This window comes from Pongo abelii, chromosome 9, assembly GCF_028885655.2.
Source record: "Pongo abelii isolate AG06213 chromosome 9, NHGRI_mPonAbe1-v2.0_pri, whole genome shotgun sequence".
Classification (NCBI taxonomy): Eukaryota; Metazoa; Chordata; class Mammalia; order Primates; family Hominidae; genus Pongo; species Pongo abelii.
Genome location: NC_071994.2, coordinates 58,602,055 through 58,619,889, shown reverse-complemented (window position 1 = coordinate 58,619,889; position 17,835 = coordinate 58,602,055). Strand labels below are relative to the sequence as shown.

At 43.5% G+C, this 17,835-nt stretch overlaps 2 protein-coding genes across 3 annotated transcripts in view; one reads left to right on the top strand and one right to left on the bottom strand.

The window, feature by feature from the left end:
• MISFA (mitochondrial sheath formation associated) overlaps window positions 1–16,730 on the top strand; it is a 34,144-nt gene extending 17,414 nt beyond the window's left edge. Inside the window, exon 5 of one of the 2 annotated variants that reach the window (XM_063728514.1) lies at window positions 16,010–16,730. The gene's annotated coding sequence lies outside the window, so the exon portion shown is untranslated. Of the gene's footprint in view, window positions 1–1,411; window positions 4,157–16,009 lie in introns of those variants that run through there. The other variant, XM_063728515.1, reaches the window with a different exon arrangement.
• SPTY2D1 (SPT2 chromatin protein domain containing 1) overlaps window positions 1–17,345 on the bottom strand; it is a 28,073-nt gene extending 10,728 nt beyond the window's left edge. Inside the window, exon 1 of the mRNA XM_002821978.5 lies at window positions 17,067–17,345. Within this exon, the coding sequence (XP_002822024.2) occupies window positions 17,067–17,126 (60 nt within the window). The 5' untranslated portion in view covers window positions 17,127–17,345. The remainder of the gene's footprint in view (window positions 1–17,066) is intronic.
• Between the last annotated feature and the right edge of the window lie 490 nt (window positions 17,346–17,835).

Sequence of the window (17,835 nt, the reverse complement as noted above, 5' to 3'; positions counted from 1 at the left end):
TGGTGATTCTGGGGTACAAAGTTTCTATGTAACATCCCAAAATAATGCATAAATGAACAATTCACAGAAACACTGTTTTCAGGCTATTTTCCAAAAAAGAACCTGGACTGGGTAACTAAATGAAATCACCACTTAGAAAAATCCATTATTTGTGTTTTAAAATTCTGATTTAGGCTGGGCTCAGGGTCTCATGCCTGTAATCTCAGCACTTTGGGAGGCAGAGGCGGGTGAATCATGAGATCTGGAGTTCGAGATCAGCCTGGCCAACATGGTGAAACCCCATCCCTACTACAAATACAAAAAATTAGCTGGGCGTAGTGGCAGGTGCCTGTAATCCCAGCTACTCAGGAGGCTGAGGCAGAAGAATTGCTTGAACCTGGGAGGCAGAGGTTGCAGTGAGCCGAGATTGTGCCACTGCACTGTAGCCCGAGCGACAAAGTAAGACTCTGTCTCAAAAAAAAAAAAAAAATTCTGATTTAGGCCAGGTACGGTGGCTCACGCCTATAATCCCAACACTTTGGGAGGCTGAGGTGGGAGGATTACCTGTGGTCAGGAGTTGGCAACCAGCCTGGCCAACATAGTGAAACTCCGTCTCTACTAAAAATACAAAAATTAGCCGGGCATGGTGGCGCACACCCGTAATCCCAGCTGCTTAGGAGGCTGAGGCAGGAGAATGGCTTGAAGCCAGGAAGCAGAGGTTGCAGTGAGCCGAGATTGCGCCACTGCACTCCAGGCTGGACAACAGAGCAAAACTCCGTCTCAATTAATCAATCAATCTATAAGTAAGTGTATAAAATTCTGAGTTTAAAAATAGCCTGCCTTAGAAAGAAGCATTTCAAAGTCCAACTTTTCAAACAAACAGAAAAAACTACTCCTCACAACTATTTTCTCTTCTGACTACTCCAGATGATTTTCTAGTAGGGACTCATAGCTACATGTGTTATTTTGCTTAGAACACGGAAACACTGAGGTTTTACTTTGACCACACACAAAGGCCAGGGGCAAACCATAGCAAAAAAGCATTTCAAAAAATCTATGCAATAAAGGCCCAATTCCCAGGAACCTTTAACTGTAGCTCTTATGTTCACTAAATGTTAATTTCCCTCACAACCTCTTTTTTAGACAGGTTCCTATAACACCCAAAAAAAGCTTACATTATCCTGGCACAGATGAAGTCTCTGGACCTCAGTTTTTATATAACTACATCAAGAAATTGCTAAACTCAAGTAATGTTAATTTGAACTACAAAAGGAAAAATATTTCCACTTTATAAGTACCTATTATGAGAGAAATAGGATGAACTTAGAGCTAAAATAAATTCAGACCAGGGATGATTCATCTCTAGGACCATTCCACATTAAATCCAGGAAATTAAGATTTTTAAAGTATCCTTCTTTTTTTGTTTTGTTAGGCAGATGCATTCTCATCTAACGTACCTGTTGCTGTGGCGAGCAGAAAAAGAAACATGTCCAAGAACAAATTGAGACAACTTAGGAACAACTTAGGAACCAAAAAAGTATTCCCAAATATGTATGAAATTCTTGGAGGAAAACCAAAAGATATGTGCTTACTATAAGGCTGCCAAATACGACGTATCTTGAAACAGGCTGGAAGTTCCAACTAAATTAGTCTGCCAACAAAGCAGCTGGCCAAGGAAGCAGGCTCTAATCCAACCTGAAAATCTTGCATGATAGCAATGCTGAGAAGTGACATATCCCTAATAGAGAGAAGTCCCAAGACAGCATCCAGATTTCTTTCCCAGTCACCTTGGCTAGGCCACAATGAGATCCTTTAAAGTCCATATCTTTGTAAATTTAATTTTAGACTCTTTCCATAGTGGATAGGGGCTCAATATTTAAAAGAGAAAAGGGAGAAGGAAAGGGAGAGGAGAAAGGAGAAGTAATACTGCTATCCTAACTAGATATATATAAAATTGCCCTTGTTTACAAGAAAAGAACCACAAACATAGGCATTAATCACAAGGATCTTACGTTTTCATTGTGGAAAGGGCACCATGAATATGATTCAAATTAAGACATACAAAAACTCATAAGCAGAGGCACACACTCACTCCACTCTATCCCATTAAGGGATTTGGAAGCAGAGGAAGGTGGATTTTTTTTCACCAACACTTAAGATTTTCCTGGCCAGGCGCAGTGGCTCAAGCCTGTAATCCTAGCACTTTGGGAGGCTGAGGCAGGAGAACCGCTTGAGCCCAAGAGTTAAGAGGCCAGCCTGGACAACATGGTGAGAACTCATCTCTTTAAAAAAAAAAAAAAAAAGGGCTGGGTGCAGTGGCTTACGCCTGTAATCCCAGAACTTTGGGAGGCCGAGGCAGGCGGATCACAAGGTCAGCAGATCGAGACCATCCTGGCCAACATGGTAAACTCTATCTCTACTAAAAATACAAAAATTAGCTGGGCGTGGTGGTGCCTGCTTGTAAACCCAGCTACTTGGGAGGATGAGGCAGGAGAATTGCTTGAACCAGGGAGTCAGAGGCTGCAGTGAGCCAAAATTGCGCCACTGCACTCCAGCCTGGTGACAGAGCAAGACTCTGTCTCAATAAACAAAAAACAAAAATTTCCTGTCCCTGTCCATTATATAGCTCATAGAGTTACAAAGCCCCATACAAATCAAAGCCCCATACAAGGTTTTCCCCAAGAAAAATGCAAATACATATATTAGCGTTACTTATTTTAAACAGGACTGGTTTGCTGTCCAAATAACCCAGCATTGAGCACTATCTAACATGATTTTGGGATAGATATCTTTCGTCTTAACCTGGGACTGCAAGAGATAGAAAGTGGGATACGACAAACCAAAAAGCTGATCTTGACTGAATACTGGTATCCAAAAGGGAAAACATCAGTGTCAATGGGGCATAGTTTAATGCAGTGTTCAGTAAGCTTCAGTCATTTGCATACTACCTTTATGATTTTTGCCTTTGTGGTATACTACCCCTACCATTACTTACTAATTTAAAAAAACATACAGAGTTGGCCAGGTGCGGTGGTTCATGCCTGTAATCCCAGAACTTTGGGAGGACAAGGCGGGCGGATCACTTGAGGTCAGGAGTTCGAGACCAGCCTGGCCTCGAACTCTGGACCAGCCTGGCCTCAAACTCTGTGAAACCCTGTCTCCACTAAAAGTACAAAAATTACCCAGGCATGGTGGCTCACGCCTGTAGTCCCAGCTAGTTGGGAGGCTGAAGCACGAGAATCACTTGAACCCAGGAGGCAGAGGTTGTAGTGAGCCAAGATCACGCCACTGCATTCCAGCCTGGGCAACACAGTGAGACTCGGTCTGAAACAAAAACAAAAACAAAAACAAAAACACAGACCTAACATCATGAGCCGTTATTATAGCTTTATCTCAGCAATAATATCCACAAAATGACTGACTTGAACAACTAGTTATATTTTTCCAATTCATATAAAAATACATACTATTAAGCCAGGCACGGTGGCTCACACCTGTAATCCCAGCACTTTGGGAGGCCGAGGCAGGCGGATCACGAGGTCAGGAGATCGAGACCATCCTGGCCAACACGGTGAAACCCCGTCTCTACTAAAAATACAAAAAAATCAGCCGGGCGTGGTGGTGGGCGCCTGTAGTCCCAGCTACTCGGAAGGCTGAGGCAGGAGAATGGCGTGAACCCGGGAGGCAGAGCTTGCAGTGAGCCGAGATCGTGCCACTGCACTCCAGCCTGGCCAACAGAGCAAGACTCTATCTGGAAAAAAAAAAAAAAATACATACTATTAAAATAAAAAATATTTTATTTGTAAAAAATGTAGAAATATTTTAAATGGTATATTTGTAAACCATTTACATCCAGGCCCTATATGTGCTGCTCTTTAAAAACATTGATTGAGGCCGGGTGTGGTGGCTTACGCTTGTATTCCCAGCACTTTGGGAGGCTGAGGCAGGTGGATCACCTGAGGTCAGGAGTTTGAGACCAGCCTGGTCAACTTGGGAAACCCCATCAAAATACAAAAATTAGCCAGGTGTGGTGGCAGGCACCTGTAATCCCAGCTACTCCGGAGGCTGAGGAATTAATTGCTTGAACCCAGGAGGTGAAGGGTTGCAGTGAGCCGAGATCGCACCACTGCACTTCAGCCTGGGTGATTGTACTCCACCCTGGGTGAGAAGAGTGAAACTCTGTCTCAAAAAAAAAAAAAAAAAAAAAAGAAAAAGAAAAAGAAAAGAAAAGAAACACTGACTTAGGGAACAAAAATACAGGAAAGGCAGAAAAACAAGGAAGGTGGTGTTCAGGAACTCAGATTTGCTTTGAAAAGAATAACAGAGGCTACTTTTAGCTTTTTTTCAAAGTATACACCTATTCTCATCAATTTATATGTCAATTTCAAATTCTGCCTTTTTAAACACCTCTAATCATTAAGGATACTTAAGCTGGTCTCACATTTAACCCAACAACTTTGCAGTACTTGTCCTGTCCTTATGATGCAAAAGAAACTCAATAAATCTATACAACGTCTATTTTGTTGATCTTCAACAACTTAAAAAGCTAGCAGTAAGGCAAGGTCAGCACTGCTCTAATGAGGCTTAATCTTGTTTATATGAACTGAGCCATAATCAATTAATTTCTTATATCCTCTGTAGCTTAAAAATGTACTCAGGCCAGACATAGTGGCTCACACCCATAATTCCAGCACTTTGGGAGGCTAATTTGAGAGGATCGCTTGAGCACAGGAGTTCGAGACCAGCCTGAGCAATATAGGGAGACCCTGTCTCTCCAAACAATTTAAAAATTAGCTGGGCACAGTGGCATATGCCTGTGGTCCCAGCTACTCGGGAGGCTGAGACAGGTGGATTGTCTCAGCCAGGGAGGTCGAGGCTGCAGTGAGCCGTGGTTGTGCTACGGCACTCCAGCCTGAACAACAGAGTAAGATCCTATCTCAAAAACAAAAAAAACCCAAAAACCAAAACCAAAAACAAAAAAAACCTCACCAGCACAAATACCAATAAGATATTAAAACACTCTTAGACAAAGTTGAGGTTCACAACCTAAAAAAAAAGACTGGGTCACTAGAGATCATCTTTATATTTTTGGAAATATCTTTGAATGGCCAGGCACGGTGGCTCATGTCTGTAATCCCAACACTTTGGGAGGCTGAGGTGGAAGGATTGATTGAGCCCAGGAGTTCGAAACTAGCCTGGGCAGCATACTGAGACCCCCATCTCTACAAAATATACAAAAATTAGCCGGACATTGTGACGCACGCCTGTAGTCCCAGCTACACAGCTGATGTGGGAGGATGGCTTCAGCCCAGGAAGTGGAGGCTGCAGTGAGCCATGATTGTGCCACTGTACCCCAGCCTGGGTGACAGAGCAAGACTCTGTCTCAGAAAGAAAATCTTTGAGATATAATTCATATACCACAAAATTCATCCATTTAATGTATACAATTAAATGGTTTTTGATATACAGTTGACCTTTAAACATGGTAGCATGGCATGCCACCACCCTGTGCAGTAAGAAAAAATTCCGGCTGGGCGCGGTGGCTCACCCCTGTAATCCCTGCACTTCGGGAGGCTGAGGCAGGCAGATCACCTGAGGTCAGGAGTTCGAGACCAGCCTGACGAACATGATGAAATCCCATCTCTACTAAAAATACAAAAAATTAGCTGGGCGTGATGGCATGCACCTATAATCCCAGCTACTCAGGAGGCTGAGGCAGGCGAATCGCTTGAACCCAGGAGGTGGAGGTTGCAGTGAGCTAAGATCGCACCACTGTACTCCAGCCTGGGCAACAAGAGCAAAACTCTGTCTCAAAACAACAACAACAACAACAACAATATTCCATGTATAACTTTTGACTCCCTAAAAACAACAACAACAACAATATTCCATGTATAACTTTTGACTCCCTAAAAACTTTACTAACAACTCAAAGTTGACCAGAAGCCTTACTGATAACATAGTCAATTAACATACATTTTATGCATCATGATATACTTTTTTCTTAATTCTTTTCAATATTTCTAGGCTATGTTCATCTGCAGGTTTTTTTAAGTTGTCACAGATTTTAAAAAAACTTATTGGAAAAAAATCCACATATAAGTGGGTCCACACAGTTCAAGCCTATGTTGTTGAAGGGTCAACTGCATCCACAGAGTAGTATAACCAACACCACCATCTGATTCCAGAACATTTTAATCATCCTCCCAAAAAATCTCTTAGCTTTAGCAATGACTCCACGTTCTCGTCTCCCCTCAGCCCCTGGCAAACCCTAATCTACATTCTGTCTCTATGCATTTGCCAATTCTGGACATTTCATATAAATGAAATCGTATAATATGTGGCTATGATGGTTAATTTTATATGTCAATTGGACTAGGCTATAATACCCAGTTATTTAATCAAACATTAAGCATTACTGTGAAGGTATTTTGTAGATATAATATCTACCATCAGTTGACTTTAGGTAAAGAACACTACCCTCCATAATGTGGATGGGTCTCATCCAATCATGCCAATGAAGGCATAAGAGCAAAACTCGAGGCTTCTAAGAAAAGGAGTTCTATCTCAAGACCACAGCATGAACTCCTGCCTGATTTTCCAGCCTGCTGGCCTGCCCGAGAAATTTCAGACTTCTCAGGCCTCCATAATCAATCCCCTAAAATAAATCCTACTGGTTCCATGTAGAACACTGACAGATACAGTGGCCTTTTGTATCTGGCTTCTTTCACTTAGCATGTTTTCAAAGTTCATGTTGTAGCATGTATCAATATTTCCTTCCTTTTTGTGGCTGAATAATATTCCATTGTATAGATATACCATGCATTATTTTCATATTCATCAACTGAATATTCGGATTGTCTCTACTTTTTGGCTATTATGAATAATGCTGCTGTGAACATCTGTGTACAAGTTTTTATGTGGATGCACATTTTCCTTTCTCTTAGGTATGTGACCACAGATCTTTTTCTCATTGAGCAGGCAAGACCTTTCAAAAGGGAGTTGCAATAGACCCTGGTATCAAAAGATGTGTTGTTAACGAAATATTTTAAAAGACAGTTCCCCACAGGGGTAGCCCAGTGGAGAAACATTTTTAAAAAGAGAAAAAAAAAAAAAAAGCTCCAGGCTGGATTACATTATATTCTATTTAATAACCCAGAAGATCTATTTGGCACTTCCCCTCGCATCACATGGTCATATTTAGCTCTAGCAGCAGCACATCAGGATGCACCCATCAATTCCGAATCTGAGACAAGGCACCAGGCTGCTTCATTGTTTGAACTTCATGGAAAGCAGCTGGACAAGAGTTTCTTTTATCCTAAGCATATCCATTTTATTACACTGCAAGCCAACTCAGTCATTCTGCTACACCCCAATGAATGATCCACCACAGTGAAGCTTGTCATTTAAATACAACATCAGAATTTTGCCAAGATTTGTAATTCTGAAGCCAAGAGCTTTAGAAAATATTAAGCCACTTTAAAACATATCTGTTCCTTGCATTTAAACTGTATCATCTAGGCCAGATTAAGAAAATAAGGAGACATCAGTCTAGAAACATGTGTACACCAACTACTGTATGTTATGATGGAATCGATAGTCAATCCCTGGCCAGGCGCGATGGCTCACGACTGTAATCCCAGCACTTTGGGAGGCCGAGGTGGGTGGATCACCTGAGGTCGGGAGTTCAACACCAGCCTGATCAACATGGAGAAACCCCATCTCTACTAAAAATACAAAACTACCCAGGCAGGATGGCGCATTGCCTGTAATCCCAGCTACTCGGGAGGCTGAGGCAGGAGAACTGCTTGAACCCGGGAGGCAGAGGTTGCGGTGAGCCGAGATCGCGCCATTGCACTCCAGCCTGGGTGACAGAGCGAGACTCCGTCTCAAGAAAAAAAAAAAGTCAATTCCTCAATGAAAGCTGTTCTTTACCCAGGAGATAACATATTGTTTCAATTGTAGAAAATATAAATTTCTTGATGGCTTTACATAGCTGGTTATAAAATTTATAACTGGTTAGAATTAGGAGTTAGGAATATTCAAAGGATGCTACATGCTTAACTTTAATAATCACCACAGTTTTTAAAAATTTTCGCAGAACATCAGAGTCAGAGAAAGAAAGTAGGCCTGGAAAACCAATGGTTCCATTAGAACTGTTTAGCTGGATGGCTAAGAGGATAAAAATTAATAACCTGCCCCAAAAGATGCTATTCATAATTGCTATGGAGTTAAATGTAAATTTTACTGTTATTGTGTTTATAAAAATATACCTGATTATAAAATGTAATAATATCAGATAGGTGTCTCATGGAGTCTCTAGTCCAACCTCTATGTTAGAAATGGCCCAGAACACCTGTGTATTTACTGGCAATCACATGGTTTATAGCAGAGTCTGAATTACAATCCAGATCGCCTAACTCAGCCCCAAAATGTTCTCACTACAACACATCTCACTTTTTTTTTTTTTTTTTTTTTTTTAGAAATACATAGGGTCTTGCTTGATTTGTCACCCAGGTGGACGGAGTACAGTGGCACAACCTTGGCTCACTGTGGCCTCAAACTCCTGGGCTCCAGTGATTCTCCCACCTTAGCTTCCCGAGTAACTGGGACTAGAGGCACACACCACCACAACTGGCTGTTAATAATTTTTGTATTTTTTGTAGAGATGGGGGGATCTCACTTTGTTGCCCATGCTGGTCACATCTAATTTAACTCCAACACTTTCTTTTTTTTTTTTTTTGAGATGGAGTCTCGCTCTGTTGCCCAGGCTGGAGTGCAGTGGCGTGGTCTCGGCTCACTGCAACCTCCACCTCCCAGGTTCAAGCAATTCTCCTGCCTCAGCCTCCCAAGTAGCTGGGATTACAAGCGCCTGCCACCACACCCAGGTAATCTTTTGTATTTTTAGTAGAGACAGGTTTCACCACGTTGGCCAGGTTGGTCTCGAACGCCTGACCTCATGATCCGCCCACCTCAGCTTCCCAAAGAGCTGGGATTACAGGCGTGAGCCACAATGCCTGGCTCCACCACTTTCATCTCTAGTTTCTAATTTAACTCCAACACTTGGATCTCTAGTTCTAACTTCCTTTCCCTAATTTCCACCTGCCTCTTGGATAATGCCAGTACTTCAGAAAGGTCTACAACTGAACTTCTATCTTATCCTCCCTCACCTTCAGACTCTACTTCTGTTAACCATGCTGGCACTCTCCTAAACAAGCTGTAAATATCCTTCTGCCTATCAGTTTCCAAATGATTTTGGTTTAGCCTTTACATTTGTCTCCCATCAGACTCTACTGTATACTAAGAATGTCATCATTAAAAAAAAAACAAAAAAAAAAACAGAATTACTGCCTAAGGCTGGAGTTGGGGATAGGGAACTGGATGGGTTCAAGCTGTGTAGGTAACAACCTTCCTCACTATACCATCCTCAGTACACGCCCCTCATTCAACACAAGCTCATGATTAAGAGCAAGAACTGTGGAGCTAATCTGCCTGGATTAGATTCTCTGCTCTACCATATCTAGCGTTAGCTCTGTGACCATGGGCAAGTTACGGGCCTCAGTTTCCTCATTAGTAAAATACTGTTCATTATATGGTTATTATGGTGATTAAATTAATTAATATATAAAGTGCTTAGAACAGTGCCTGGCACAGAGTAAGCACTATAAAGGTTAATTGTTATTCAGAAAGAGATTATGTTGGTAGTGATGGGGAAGGGAAATAACAGAACCTCTATGGGAATAAGGTGAACAGTAGTTTCTAAAAGACCCTTTCCCTAAAACACTAGTTGAGAGGTACTGCTCTAGGCTAGAAATCCAACACTGCCCCAGACATGAGACAAGTCATCTTCAGATCTGTGAAAGAAAATGGAGAGTCTATTTGGGGCTTCTAAAGGTTGTTCAGCCCTGAGGAGGCTGACTTTGGAGATGGAGTCTTAGAGCATGACCTATTAATTAATGACCTTTTGTTTTAAATTAACTTCCTTATTTTCTTGTACCAGGCTGAGACCACATGGCTGAGATAAAAGACCCTTGGCCAGGCACGGTGGCTCATGTCTATAATCCCAGCACTTTGGGAGGCCGAGGTGGGTGGATCACCTGAGGTCAGGAATTCGAGACCAGCCTGGCCAGCATGATGAAACCCCATCTCTACTAAAAATACAAAAAAAAAAAAAAAAAAAAAAAAAATTAGCCAGGCATGGTGGTACATGCCTGTAATCCCAGCAACCTGGAAGGCTGAGGCAAGAGAATGGGTTGAACCTGGGTAGCAGAGGTTGCATTGAGCCAAGGTCATGCCATTGCACTCCAGCCTGAGTGACAGAGCAAGACTCCATCTCCAAAAACAACAACAACAAAAAACCCTTCACCGGGCGTGGTGGCTCACATCTGTAATCCCAGCACTTTGGGAGGCCAAGGCTGGTGGATCACTTGAGGTCAGGAGTTCGAGACCAGACTGGCCAACATGGTGAAACCCCATCTCTACTAAAAAATACAAAAATTAGCTGGGTGCAGTGGCTCACGCCTGTAATCCCAGCACTTTGGGAGGCCGAGGCAGGTAGATCATGAGGTCAGGAGATCGAGACCATCCTGGCTAACACAGTGAAACCCTGTCTCTACTAAAAATACAAAAAAATTAGCTGGGCGTGGCGGTGGGTGCCTACAGTCCCAGCTACTCAGGAGGCTGAGGCAAGAGAATGGCGTGAGCCCGGGAGGCAGAGCTTGCAGTGAGCTGAGATCATGCCACTGCACCCCAGCCTGGGCAACAGAGCAAGACTCCGTCTCAAAAAAAAAAAAAATACAAAAATTAGCTGGGCATGGTGGTGCATGCCTGTAGTCCCAGCCACTTGGGAGTCTGAGGCAGGAGAACTGCTTGAACCTAGGAGGCAGAGGATGCAGTGAGCTGAAGTGGCGCCACTGGACTCCAGCCCGGGCGACAGAGCAAGACTGTCTCCAAAAAAAAAAAAAAAACCTGACTAAGAGACCCCTTTACTATTACATCCTTAATGTGGAATGTTAAATACACCCTTCCCAAAAAAGAAACACTGCCTACTACCGAATTGCTGCAACTATGCATTAACCTTGTACAGAAAATACTAAAATCCTGTTAAGCTTCCCCAGACCTTGCCTATATAAAAGATTCTCAAATCTCTCCATTTTGGAGCACTCCATTTGGCTATCATGAATAATGCTGCTGTGAACATTTGTGTACAAGTTTTTATGTGGATGTATGTTTTCCTTTCTCTTAGGCATATGATCATAGATCTTTTTAACATTGAGCTAGCAAGACCTTTCAAAAGGGGGTTGCAATCAGACCTTGCTATCAAAAGATGTGGTACTGGAATGTTTTAAAAGACAGCTCCCCTATCCCATAGGGGTAGCCCAGTGGAGAATCATGTTTATAAAGAAAAAAAGCCACAGGCTGGGTTACGTTATATTCTATTTAGTAAGGCAGAAGAACTATCTGGCACATAAGAGAATGCATACATCCTGAAATACACACATTCTGAAATTTTCTGCTGTAGGATTATCTGTCTGCTTTGTGGAGTCTGCGTCTTCCCAGGTAGCCATCCTCAAACTGCACTCAAATAAGCTCAATATCATATTGCCAGGACCTTGTAATTAAGGTTAACAGATCCAAGGGTGGGGAGCAATCCAGTTACAATCCATTATAGATCAAACATTACCTGCAGAAAAAAGTCATCTACAAAAACTTTTTGTTGGCCCACACTGTTCTTTAAAAGAAAATGTAACTACTATGCAAATCGTGGGCTTTTTTTAAATACATGGAGCTTGGCACCTATCATTTTTTATCCAGACTACTTCAAGAATTTACATTATCTACCTGGCCCCTGAAGACATCTGAATTTGCTGTCCTAGTTAATGTCCTGGGCTCTTACTTTCACTACCTATGGTTCTTATCCTTAAGGGGCTATAGGCAGACTCCCAAATTCTGGTATACCTGGTACCACATGAAGGTTTGCCCTTTACCTTTTGGTTTGTGGTGGTGAAGGTCATACCAGAGCTTCAGCAGCTTTTCTGGTTGTTTTTCACAGTCTCACTGGGAGAAAGACCATATAAGTTGGCTTATGCTTTACAAGCCATCAATTACAGCTATGTGATGGCCCGGTGTGGTGGCTTGCACCTGTAATTCCAGTACTTTGTGAGGCCAAGGCAGGCAGATCATTTGAGGCCAGGAGTTCGAGACCAGCCTGGCCAACATGGTGAAACCCCATCTCTTAACTAAAAATACAAAAGTTAGCTGGGCATGGTGGTGTGCGGCTGCAGTCCCAGCTACTCAGGAGGCTGAGGCAGGAGAATCGCTTGACCTCGGGTGGCAGAGATTGCAGTGAGCCCAGATCACATCACTGCATTCCAGCCTGGGCGACAGAGTGAGACTTTGTCTCAAAAAAAAAAATTATAGCTATGTGAAACCTGTAAGAATCCACATTCTAAGCTCTAGTATTCTACCAAAACAAGTTAACTACTTTGTTTTTCCTACTGGAACCCAGGGAGAAAAATCAAGTGCAAGTTTACCAAAAATATCTTTTCTCCTTTATATATAAACAGAGCCAGTGATGACAACTTGTTTCATCACCTTGATCAGCAGTTATTATGTATTCAGTTTTCCACTGGGAAATGATAGTGTGCCTAATATTTCTGGGCCTGATGCAATCCTACCTTTAACATAAAAAACTATTTCTATTAAAAAGAAACAAAAAAATGATTATTAAGGAAATACTCATAGCTTCTCAAGACAGATACAATAGGTACCTTTAAAAAATAAAGCTCTGCCGGGCACGGTGGCTCACGCCTGTAATCCCAGCACTTTGGGAGGCCAAGGCGGGTGGATCACAAGGTCAGGAGATCGAGACCATCCTGGCCAACATGGTGAAACCCCGTCTCTACTAAAAATACAAAAATTAGCTGGGCGTGGTGGTGGCTGCCTGTAATCCCAGCTACTCAGGAGGCTGAGCCAAGAGAATGGCTTGAACCCAGGAGGCAGAGGTTACAGTGAACCAAGATCATGCCACTGCACTCCAGCCTGGTGACAGAGGAAGACTCTGTCTCAAAAAATAAAAATAAAAATAAAGCTCTGGCCGGGCGTGGTGGCTCACGCCTGTAATCCCAGCACTTTGGGAGGCCGAGGCAGGTAGATCACGAGCTCAGGAGATTGAGACCATCCTGACCAACATGGTGAAAGCCCGTCTCTACTAAAAATACAAAAATTAGCTGGGTGTGGCGGCATGCGCCTGTAATCCCAGCTACTTGGGAGGCCGAGGCAGGAGAATCACTTGAACCCAGAAGGTAGAGGTTGCAGTGAGCAGAGTGAGCGCCACTGCACTCCAGCCTGGTGACAGAACGAGACTCATCTCAAAACAACAACAAAAAGCTCTGCAAAGAGTCTGAAGGGCTGAAGTGGCTGTACAGGTGTTTGGATTTTAGTCTAATCATTGCTAGTCACTGGATTTCCTTACCATAGTAAAGGTCTGACCTAAGAACTCTGAAGACTGAAATTCTGAGCATTAGCTCTGATAGGTTCCAAATGAAGGTGGGAGAAGAAGTTGGCGAACAGGGAAAAATGAACCAATCAATAGAGAGAGATGCAGCCTAGTTAGTTATTGCAAAGCCTCTGTGGTTCTCAGATCAATTAATCAAGTAAATTTATAACAGCAGGGTGTGTATAGGGCAGGGAGGTGTGTAGCTGTCTTTTTTTTTTTAATTTAATTTTTCTTTTCATTTGAGACAGAGTCTCGCTCTGTCACCCTGGCTGGAGTACAGTGGCACGATCTCCACTCACTGCAACCTCTGTCTTACTGCAACCTCCGCCTCTCAGGTTCAAGCCATTCTCCTGCCTCAGCCTCCTGAGTAGCTGAGATTACAGGTGTGCCCCACCATGCCTGGCTAATTTTTGTATTTATAGTAGAGATGGGGTTTCACCACGTTGGCCAGGCTGGTCTCAAACTCCTGACCTCAAGTGATCTGCCCACCTTGGCCTCCCAAGTGCTGGGATTACAGGTGTGAGCCACAGCACCCGGCCAGAAATAAAGCTGTTAATTGATACGATAGTCCCCAACTCTCTATTTCTTTGTTTTTATAATTGTGAAATATCATAGACATAGTGTACAGGGTAACAGATTATTACAAAGCAAGTATCCTTTTAAGCTACCATCCAAGTCAAGAAACATTTCAAGACAGGCCTGCCTCAGTGGTTCACACCTGTACTCACAGCAGTCTGGGAGGCTGAGGTGGGCTGATCACTTGAGGCCAGGAGTTTGATACCAGCCCTATCTCTACTAAAAACACAAAAAAATTAACTGGGCGTGGTGGCGCACCCCTGTATTCCCAGCTACTCAGGAGGCTGAGGCAGGAGAATGGCTTGAACCTGGGAGGCGGAGGTTGCAGTGAGCCAAGATTTCGCCACTGCACTCCAGCCTGGGCAACAGAGACTCCGTCTCAAAAAAAAGAAAAGAAAAGAAAAAGCTTTATTTCTTTTAAAATAGATAACAAAAAAAAACCACTTTATTTCTTTTAAAACAGATGGCAAAAAAAGAAAAAAGCTTTATTTCTTTTAAAATAGATGGAATAAATATGGGAAAATGTTAATATGCTAAACACGGGGTTTGGGTATATTAGAAATGCGTTAACATTCCTTATGTTTGAAAGTGTCCAAATTACTTTAAGCTGATAAAGAAAAAGTAAATAGAACAGTTAGATGAATCAAGTTAAAGCAAATCAAGTAATGCATGAAATTTGGCCAGGTGTGGTGACTCACACCTGTAATTTCAGCACTTTGGGAAGCAGAGGTGGGCAAACGACTTGAGGAAGGAGTTCAAGACCAACCTGGCCAACATGGTGAAACCCTGTCTCTACCAAAAATACAAAAGTTAGCTTGATGTGGTGGCAGGTGCCTGTAGTCCCAGTCACTCAGGAGGCTGAGGCAGGAGAATTGCTTGAACTCAGCAGGTGGAGGTTGCAGTGAGCCGAAACCATGCCACCGCACTCCAGCCTCCAGCCCGATGACAGAGTGAGACTCTATCTTAAAAAAAAAAAAAAAAAAGAAAAGAAAAGAAGTTTAACTGCAGTCTTACTCTATTCCTCAATAGTTTCTTTTGTGACTTTAATTCCATGTAAAAAGATAAGAATTATAATGCTGGTAACTAAATCAAACTTCTAGGCTTACTAGCTTTGGTGGGGAGAGGTCAGAGAATGCATGATTCATAAAATACACGGCTATATTATCTATTAATTTTTTTTTTTGAAATGAAGTTTTGCTCTTGTTGCCCAGGCTGGAGTGCAATGGCACGACCTCAGCTCACTGCAATCTCCGCCTCCTGGGTTCAAGCAATTCTGTCTCAGCCTCCCGGGTAGCTGGGATTACAGGCGCACACCACCATGCCCGGCTAATTTTTGTATTTTTAGTAGAGACGGGGTTTCATCATATTTGTCAGGCTGGTCTCAAACTCCTGACTTCAGGTGATTCTCCCGCCTAGGCCTCCCAAAGTGCTGGGATTACAGGCCTGAGCCATTGCGCCCAGCCATCTATCAAATTTTAAATTACTTTTTTCCCCTTTTTGATTCTTCTTTTATTCCAATCATAGATAATGCATATATTACGACATATACACATATTTCGAAATTTTCTGCTTTAGGATTATCTGTCTGCTTTTCTCCCAGCAGCTACTGGCTTTCAGAATAAGAAATGACTTAGTTCTGATTCTTCCATAGAACAGTACTGGGCATCAAAGCTAGTACTATCTTTGACCTTTACTGAAATTCAATAAGATCTAGAATGAAATACAGACCAAATTATGCAAAGATGAATGGTTACTAGACCCAATATTGATTCATCTGGAAAATTTACAGATGCTTCTAGAAAGTAAATCTGTTGATCTGGGTTTCAAAGGTTTGAGTCTATACCTTCAACATGCAAAGCTCATGACTCACGGCCTAGAGGAATGGTTATTCAGAGTTCTTGGGATAAGGGATGGCTGTGTGTGTATATATACATATATTTATAAACATAAATATAGATCTTTTTCAGATCAATATTTTCAAAGGGATAAAAGAATGAACTAGCCTCAGAAGACAAAAAAAAAAGCGGCAGAAGAGAAAAAAACGAATATTGCAATATACGAATATCTAGGAAATGCAGAGCACTTCGTCGGAGCTCAATAAATTCTAGCTGAATTAACTTTGAGAGCCGTTTTAGTTCTACACCTCACTGCTCAAACCGCAGGCATCACCATGCAACTTATCGGTTTACAGCTGTGCTGTGGGTACTATCTGAAGATCTGGAAATGATTAGCTTATGCAAAACAGCCACAACCCCCAGAAACCAGGCGCTCTCCACCACTTTACCATTTAAGTCTTACACCGCTCTTGCGACTGTAAGCGAATTGACAAACATCTACTGAGCAAATGGGACCTAGATTTTAAACAAAGACTTAAATCTGGAAGGCTACAAGTAAACAGAAGCTGAAACTAGCTCACCTATTCTGTTGGCCAAGGATTTCGTGGAATCTGCTAAACTTCTCTTCCCAAAAGATTATACCCATCCCCTGGGAGGTGATAATTTAATCACCTCGGTGGCTGAGTGGGTGGGGCCGAGTCAGAGAATTCTTTCAAGAAATCACTAAACGTTTGACTTGAAGATCGATGAGAAGCCAGCCAAAAAGCTATCAAGCCAAGGACCCCAAACCCCCTAACTCCCTTACATACATATTTCCTTCCCAATCTCTGGGCTGAAGTTTATGTCGAAGCCAAAAACTACCAGCGCTAGAATCCACTGCGTGCCAAGCACAGCTCACTCACGGCTTTCACACAATTCTAGCTACAACACCCAAACCGCAAAGTCCCTGTTGCAGGGGTAAATAAGCCGGCGAAACCCATTCACAGGAAGGCTCCCGCGTCTCGTCCCAAGCTCTTTTCTCCCGAGTTCCCAAGAGTATAAACCCAGGAAAAGGAAATAAGGCGTCCGGGTCTTTCCTCTCCCGCAGCCGACAGGCGGCTGCCTAGAAGTTCCATGGGCCACACACATTCCGAACTTGGAAGACTAGGGTCCCCTACATTGATACCCCAGCTACTTACCGGCACATTGTTGACACCTTGTCCCTTGGAAGCTATCATGAGAATTTCTCTGAAGTCCATGTTGGGCCGAGGCGGGAGAGACTGGGCCAGGCACTCGGAAAGGACTGACAGCGCACCTAACCGAGGCGCCCAGCTACAGCCAAGTGCACTGCCTCGGCAGCCCCACTCCCACCCCGCCTCTGCGGGACCACTTCCGGCGCCTTCCTATGCCGTCTGCCCGCCCCCTTCCCTCCACGGCCTATATCCTTTCAGGGCCGCCACAGCGCTCGCGAGTCCCTGCGTAACTTCCGCTTTTAGGCCGAGACACGTACAAACGTGATACGTGGCTGCTGGCGTTGGCCCCAGGGGCAGGGACTAGGCATTTTAGCGACCAAAGGGGTGTGGCTAAGCGGGACAGCGGCTTTCCTGGTGGCCCGGGCGCGTGGCCTTGTCATCTTGTTGCGCCTTGTGAGCGCTGGGTAGAGAAAGTGAGGGGGTAGAGGGTTTACTTGCCAGGCCTGGGTTTTCTGGGTGTCACGGGTAGGCGCTCAGATCCGAAACGGCGGCGCCACAACAGCTGAACAGACGGATCTCGAGCCGGGGTTTGGGCTACTTGTATCTAGGCGCTCGCGAAGCTGCGCAGGCGCACACAGCAGCGCCGTGATCTGTCGTGGATGCACATTACTCATCAAATTCGGCCACATGCAGTGCACTTACCTCCTACTCGGATGCACGCCTGCCGGGGATGGGGGCACGCGCTTACTGCTTTTGCCCCATTTAGAAAATAAGT